Source organism: Malus domestica, chromosome 05 (genome assembly GCF_042453785.1).
Source record: "Malus domestica chromosome 05, GDT2T_hap1".
NCBI lineage: Eukaryota > Viridiplantae > Streptophyta > Magnoliopsida > Rosales > Rosaceae > Malus > Malus domestica.
The window spans coordinates 15,868,397-15,876,833 of record NC_091665.1 but is presented as its reverse complement, the minus strand read 5'-3'; the positions used below and the strand labels follow the sequence as shown (position 1 = coordinate 15,876,833).

The 8,437-nt window shown below is 36.9% G+C and overlaps 1 protein-coding gene across 1 annotated transcript; it reads right to left on the bottom strand.

The window, feature by feature from the left end:
- Positions 1-4,485: 4,485 nt before the first annotated feature.
- Positions 4,486-6,564, bottom strand: LOC114825215 (peroxidase 10). Its single transcript, XM_029103638.2, has 4 exons — positions 6,286-6,564; positions 5,817-6,008; positions 5,561-5,726; positions 4,486-5,086 (listed from the first exon to the last, which is right to left on the bottom strand). The coding sequence occupies exons 1-4, from the start codon at positions 6,520-6,522 to the stop codon at positions 4,680-4,682; spliced, it is 1,002 nt and encodes a 333-aa protein (XP_028959471.1). The 5' UTR covers positions 6,523-6,564; the 3' UTR covers positions 4,486-4,679.
- Between the last annotated feature and the right edge of the window lie 1,873 nt (positions 6,565-8,437).

Genomic DNA, 8,437 nt, shown 5'->3' with positions numbered 1-8,437 from the left:
GTATTATATTTTTCATTTGAATATTTATTGGTTTAAAATATATTTTCCCTAACGAGTAACAGGTTAGGTCATATTACCTGTTAATATTATTGGGTCGATTTCGGGTTGGGTCATTTTACCCGTTTATTTTAACTGGTGTTACAAGACACGCCCCGTTAAGATATCGGGTATGATACGAAAACAACACGAACATGAGAAACGCGACACGAATGCCAGGTCTAGTTCTGTTTGTATCCTTCAATCAAGTTGGGTGGACTTAAGAAGGTAGTTAGAGGTGCATTCTTAGGTACGAAGTTAGTAAAATAGCGTTCACGCAAACGGTGTGCGTGGTTGCATTATTTGCCAGACAACTAATTTCTCCACTAGTCATACCTAGAAATAAATTAATTGAATTGGTCACATGTATAAAAGGTTCGAAAACATAAATTTCATTCAATTAATTATTCGAGAAACTAATCCATGGCATTCAATATCCAAAATTAAAAAAAAACACCAACAAATGATCTTAACTTAAAAAAAACAAAAAAAAAACATAGGGGGTTCGGCCCACGTAAGCAATTTGGCCTAGGAGGTAAATTCGGCCAATATATGGGTCCATGTCCAAGAATCTAATCTTCCATCGGGACAACTTCCTTTTGAAAGTCAAAAACCTCCATCTTTGTATTCTCGATTCATCCACTTGAGCAAAGTTTGATTCAAACTTTTTACGACGAGAATGATACTTAGCTATGACCTTGGGAGGATCTCGACACAAATGTTCTTTGAACCAGTGTTTTAAAAATCGGCATAGGTGGAGCCTAGGCGTGAGGTGTTGTTATGCCAATGCGATTAGGTCTAAAATGTTATGGTAAATCAAGGAGCTATTAGCGCCAGCCTAGGCAGGCCTAGGTGGCATGGGCAGTCTAAGCAGAGTGAAATGGCTTCTTGAGAAGAAAGTCCAAAAAGAAACTAGAATCACAAAAGCTTTCTCGCTGCTTTGACTCCCTCTCTCTATGCACCATGACCTTCTTAGCTGTTATGACTCCCTCTCTCTGAAATCCATCAAAGAATAGGAACTTATATGCAAAACAGAAAAAGAGGAAACAAAAAAAAAACAAAACAAAACAAAAAAGAATGAGAATTTACATAGGGAAAACTGAAAAATAAAATAAAATAAAATAAAATAAAAGAAGAAAAAATGAGGAAACAGAAAAAAGATGAAGACAATGAGGAAAAGGAAAGAATAAAAATAAAAGTTTTCGGCTTTCAAGGTGTCAAAGTGGCCTCCTTCGTTTGGGAGTCTCTTGGGTGATGTGAAAGTTGGGGTGGAGATGAGGGGTTACACCTCAAGCATGGGGCTTTATGAAATGGGGAATGATGCATGCACCTCTTTAGAATTTTATTTTTATTATGAACCACCTAACCTACTACATGGGATTTTTAATTTTATTTTTTTTAATTATTACTTTATTTTTATAACATAATACATATTTTTTTTATAATATATAGAATAAATTTTCATAAAACCGCCTAGGCGCTAGGCCCCAACCCGCCACCCCGATTAGCCCTTAGCGTCTTTTGGAACCTTACTTCGAACCACAACAGTAGCACATGTCTGCATCCATGGTGTCAGATGCTTTGTCCTTATTCTTGAAGTTTGAGGCTTTTGAAGTGAGGTTAGAATGCTTCGGGCTCGGTTTCACCCCTTAGGATGGGCCTTGGCTCTGTTGACCTTGGTTAGACAGCTTCTAGTCGCGCCTCCCAAACTTGGAACAGTAATTCGGGCATCGAATCTCACTATTGTGTGATTCAGGTACAGCGGTCGCACCAGTAGGTCGAGCTTGATGATTCTTCATCAACAATTGATTCTGCTTTTCAGCAAGAAGTAAAACAAAGATCAAATATGAAAACTTAGTAAACTTATGAGCCTTATGTTGTTGCTACAGGGTAATATGATCATAGAAAAGGTCGAATATGTCTTCTCTAAGAGATCCTCTTCGGTCAAGTCCTCGTTACAAAACTTGAGAAGTGATCAGATTTGACAAACTTCATAATTGTATTCATTCACAAACTTAAAGTTATGAAAGCGCATATGCTGCCAGTCGTGTCTAGCTTGAGGCAAGAAGATGTCTCTTTGGTGAGTGAAACGATCCTCCAAAGTGACCCATAAAGCTTGTGGATCTTCCTTATCGAGGTTCTCGATTTCCAGTATGTCATGAATATGTCTTCGAATAAAGATCACGGTAGTGGCTTTATCAGCTTCACCAACAGGGTTATTTATCTCTACTTCTATGGATGCTCTAAGTTTCTTAGCGGTGAGGTGGAGCTTCACATCTTATACCCACTTGAGGTAGTTTCTTCCAGAGACCTCTAAAACGATAAAGTAAATGGACAAGATTGTGGTTAGTGAAATGGAGACAAAATTTATCCGTTCACATAGGAGGAGAATACTCGGATTCTACTAGACATGCATTGGTTTAAATTTCATGACAAACTTCGAGTTTTAATGGGTGTGATGTTTTAAAAAGAATTTTAAGTTTTCAAGGCTTATTTTTCGAAAACTTCAGGTTCAAAAAAGTTTATGAACTTCAAGTTCATGGGTTCATGCAAGCAAACACAAATATATACAGAAAAATATGCAACAAATATATGCATGTAGGTCTTCGGGGCCTATGATAGGAATTGAATTAATTATTGGACTTCGGGCCAAACTTTTAAAAGGCAAAAATTATAAACCCAATTATGCCTAAAAAATATAGGCTATAAAGCTCGGTGGCCCAAAAAATGAACAAAAGCCATAGTGGACTAAAAACGATGAGGACCATTCGGCCCAAGGCCAAAAATTTGGTTGGAACGGACATGGGTTGAGCCAGGTCCGGGCAACAGGCCATGTGCACAAGGAACAGGCTGCAGACACAGACCCAAAAGACAGAAGCCCAAACTGGGCGCTGATCTTGTGCATCGTCGACACAGATGCACCAGCACACAGGTTGGGATCCTGTACGACACAAAGAGACACCAAAGCCCACGTGGGCTGCTGTCACGTGTAGACTGAGTGGAGAGCAGCTTTGGGCTGCTGCTGGCAGGCCGAAACGAAACAGAAAAAAAAAATCTTTGTTGCAGGCTGAGGCAAAACCAGGCCGACAGGGGTCGTGGATGGACCAAAAACACCCTAGCTACTGCTGGGTGTGCTCGAAATACGATGAAATTCGTATGAATCTCGGCCAAGATCATGACAGGGACAACTTCTGGTCGTCGGGGAACGCAGCCGTGGTGGCTGTGCATGGCTGCAAGCCATGCATGCGTCAATTTGTCAGTGGCGACGTCGATGATGGCGTTAGGTTTTTGGGGGTAGACGAGGTCGTGGGTTCTAGGTTCTATGCCTGGAGCTTCTGGCTCCAGCTTAGGATCGGAGGTCAGCTGCGCGACTCGAAGCCGTTGCACGGGTTAGGTTTTCAAAACCTTAATTATTATTTTTTTTCAATTCACTTGCATGCATAATCAATATCAATTCACATAATCCAACAATTATGGCTATAATGCATGTACAATTTATGTAGAATCTAAAATTCGTAAACGTAAAGTTAGGTCATGCATTATAGTGAATGTTTATGATATCATGATTGCAAAAATATCGAAATAAAAACTGTTGTTTTAAAAGAATTTGATTGTGTGATAATATTGATGAACTGGTTTGTGGTAGAAAATTCCATGTCAAATTCTTTAGTGCAGCGGAAGAGTGTGTTGATATGTATTATGGCCTATTTAACTAACAAGGAGAGAGACAGGGTGCAGCAAGAGGGAGAGTGGAGAAGGTGTAGGGATTTCTCTATGTGTATGAGATGTTGTTATACCCACTACACAATGCCCTTATTTATATAGTAGTAAAGAGGAGATGAATTACTTGTCCTACCAGTAAATACAATCCTAGTAGGGAATGAATAACTCATAACAAAAAATATATTTAGGATTTACATAATCACACTTTAATATAATATTTATAACAGATATAAAAAAATTGTATTTTTTTTGTTTGTTTCATTATTCATGTACTTGAAAATAATCTCTTATTAAACATAAAACCCATTTTTAGTTTAAATAAAGGTACAAGGCATAAGGAGTATCATCACATAATTCCTCAAGCTTTTCTCCCTTCTCTCTCTAAAATTGGTCTACAACACGTGTTGTAAAACTAAAATTTGAGGGAGAGGAATTTTGTGTATTATTCTTCATCCCTAGTGTTTTTATCTATACTAATGATGTTGGGCTTTACTTGCCCTCCAAGTAATACAAGTTATACAAGGAAAAAAATCTTCTAGATCCTATAGGATTTCTACTTCTAGTCTATACAATCACCTTGTTGTAAAATACTGCATATTGTTGATTAACTGTCAAACTAAACCGTTGATAAAATAAATCTTTGTTAGATTTTTGATTCAGATTAACAGTTTGCATGACAATATAATATTCTAGATATTTTCCAAAAACAATGTTACCCTTCACGTATCATGCTGAAAATTAATTAGTTAGTGCTTATATTCATTAATATTAGAATATGCTACATTTGGTTCTCCCCTCAATTGCTAGAGTGAGATAAATACCTGGACACTAAACTAATTATTCGTTCGTTTATGGTTCCATTACTAACAAGTCCATGACTAGAATACTATGCTTTCATAGAGAGAACTGAACCATTATTTTTAGTTCACAGATCCGCATTTCTTCCTTATTTGCCCGTTTTTCCCAGTCAGTACTCCAACATTACCAAGCTTCACCATTGATGCTGCAAAATCGTTATTGAAAAGGAATGGGTTCCCACTGTAAGAGTTCACCATTGCAGCAGTATTTGGATCATTCACCAATGCCTGATCAGATTCTAGAAGACCTGTGTTTTGAACCAGGTTTGTGTAATAGGTATTGTCAAATTTGACATTTGTGGAATCAAGAGGAGCAACATTGCTGTTTGCTTCATCTTTCTTTGGACATATTCTTCTCAAGCTTGATAGGGCCGAAGAATCAAGTGTTGGGTCAGGGTTGCCCAAGCCGTCGAAGTTGAAGAGCCTTCTCTTGAAGGTGAAGCATTGAGCAAACCCTAGGGTATGTCCACCTTCAGAAAACAAAAGCAAGAAAGGCATTCATATCAAGAATATTAGGAAAGTACTCGTGTATAAAGCCTACAAACGTTTTTCAGATAACGACATTGAAGGAATTGGCTAAACCCCATAATAATCTAGCGAGATTTAGGTTCGAAATTGCTATTCATGGGAGTCAAACCTAAAAATCCTTTCTCTTTTAAGTGAAGAGGAATACAACTAGCTAGATTGTAATCCTACAGTGGCAGCCTCTACAAACTTTTAATCAAAAATATAGCTGGAAGGATACTGAGCCAACAATAAGCCGTAATTAAACATGGTTTAGTGCTGATTTATTGTTGTCTCAGCGTCCCTAGCGTTTCTAAGTTTGTAACCAGTTTATATTTCGCATCATCTCTTTAGATAAACTATCTAACACTATGTAGCTAGAACTAAAATAAAGAGATGGTTTGGTTGGAAGAAAGTAAAAAAAAAAAAAAAAAAAGAACCTGAGAGTACTACAACATCTTTAATGTCAAGACCCTTTGATGTGAACTTGGCAGTGATATTCGCTAAAGGCTCAAAAGGTGATGGTATTTGTTCATTAACTGCCTTCACACTTGCTGTTGTTGCATCTCTTCTGCCCAATGGAACAGGCCAAAAAGGCCCTCCTGCCTAACCCAGAAGAACGAAACTAAAGTGAGACTAAAAATATAAAACTACCATTTCTATACATTTCATATGATACAGAAATGTGTCAAGTACCAGAACAACAGCTTCTCTTGCTGCAAGAGTCAAAATATCGGCACACGAAACAGTTGATGGGCAGAATTTTTCGACATCTGCTTTTATACTGTCGATCACTTCGAACCCTCGAAGAGAATTGCGATTTGCTGGAGCATTCTTCTCGCCCTTGAATTCATCTGTGTCATCAAGAAGCACTGATCCGTCACATCCCTGCGAAAGAACAAAAAGTTTGATACGTTAATACCTTGTAACAACAGAGTTGATCTAAACTCTAAAACATCCTTTTTCAGTAAACACAAAACCTCATTGTTACGAAATTTTATGTTAATTCGTGATCATTGCAAGTAACTTGTATCAATTGCTTTTAAAGAATAAGGGTAAAGGAGAGTACTAAGAATAATATTTACTTTCAAGCATGAATTTGACAAAATGTGGTTGCAAAGGGCATAAAGATGTGGAAAAGTCTGAAGAAGGAAAGAAAAGCTACATTGACAATACAATCATGAAAGTGCATCCGAAGAAGGGATGCAGCCATCCTGGTGTCGTTCTTGAGAGCTGCCCAAATATTGTACCGGACAATCATTGACAAGCGAGGACACGCTCTGTCGTAGAAATTGTAATCGAGCTGGCTAGTATAAGAAAAGGGATACATATGAACAAAAGGACACAAAAACAAGAACAAGCATAAAGCAATGGTGAAGCAGGAGATGATTTTGTGAGTCATAGCTTGTGATCAGTGTCGAATATTTGCTGTAAGATTCATTTGATGACATCTAAGAGGAGGTTTCACTGTTATTTATAGGCGAAAACGGTGGAAATTCAAAGTGAATTCATTGGTTAAACTCAGAGTGGTAATGCCACTATGGTAGTATAAACTTAATGGCCAACTCTGCAACTAAGTAATCATATTGGAGTATTTTCCGGAGGGCATAAGCCGCCATGATATCATCCATTTCCTATTTTTTATATCACTTTCTTTCATGCTAATAAAGCAGACATTCAATTGAAGGCGGTAAGCGACCATGATCTCTTTTTGAAGCAAAAAGAATGTTGTAGTGACATGAGAGAGATCTTTTTTGGAAGATGCCATACTTAAAACAGATGATCGACATGAGCACTGCAAAAACAGCCAAAATCTATCAATGCACCGGTGTATGAACCTCTTATTGAAAAGCTTTTTATATAAAATTTGCTGGTGATGATTTTGGACAGTGCAAATTGAAAGACTTTCGTTCAACATTTCGCTATTGCTTGTAGTTTGAGATTGTTTCCAAATAAATACAACAAATAGAAAATGAAGTTTATGTAACATACACCATGTATACAACAAACCTGCGACTCTGGGGTGAGTATTAAAGAGATCAATTCATACACATTTGTCCAAGTTTAGCATTTCTGCAAATACGAACCACTAAAGAATTTTATTCAACTGAGGAGGAAGTAGTATCTTGAATAAAATCCATTTGGCTAGCACTGAATTTCCTATTATATTTGACAAGAATCCTGTTGTTAGTCCATAACATTCTTACTTACATATCGAAGAAATTTATAAATTCGAAGCCACTTATTCTGAATCAATCATATGGCTAAGCTAAATTAGTTTAATTCAATATTCAACATACACGCACACTAAGATTTCTTCCAGTTATCTAATGTAGCAGAACAGTTGCAAATAATCTTTACGCATGAAAAAAACAGAACAAAAGCCAAGTAATGATCATAGATATTAACTGTTTGTTTTTCAAGAACTGTTAATTACCAACTTATTACAACTTAAAATTCTATAACTTGATATCGGAAGTGCATGGACTAGTTGAACTTTTTATATGAAATGGTGAGGAAGGTATAATTTAGTCCAAATAGTTGCACATGCTATTTAGGTAGGAGAAGAATCCAAAACCTGACTAGGATGTCATATACAATGATGCATGGGAGTCAATGTACAAATAATCAAAGGTAGTGCCTGAAACCACGTAGTGCTTAATGCTTAATTATCATACTAATATCAGTGGAATTACAAATGTCATTGAGAGCAAAGCTAACCAAAGTATTTAAGTTGGAAGTGTTTAACTAAGCACTTTGCATTATACAATTTTGTTTTCTACTACAATTTCACTTCTGATCGTCTAACTTCAGAACATAACTGGAAAGGATTAAGGATGTATACTTGGGAAGTGTAGATGTCTCTCACATCGATCTGAGAGTTATGAAACTTTGAATGAGCTTACGAGGAGTTGGGCTAGTCCTGCCATTGCTTGCTGGTTTTCGGGTGCAATCTTTATGATATATTAGAGCAAGGTTTGCCAGAGCATGAAGCCTAACGAGCATACGTATTTCACATCATTCAGTTAAACCTTAGCTTTCTTCATGTGCATCATTGCATAATCCTTTGTTGTAAGAGAAAAAAATTGGAGACCTAGCAAAATCTATCTTTTGCACTAATGGCAGGCATAGCCTATCAGAGAGGTTATTTGTGTTAGCTGATGCAAGTGAAAAAAAAATACAGAAGATAAACACAATCACACAATAACTTAAAATAATATTGGAAAAGCACTTAGATAGGTTGAAAATTACATACAAAGTCTTTATGTATAAAAGGATTTCTGCTGTTGCTTTTACGCAGGATTTATTCAATGTAT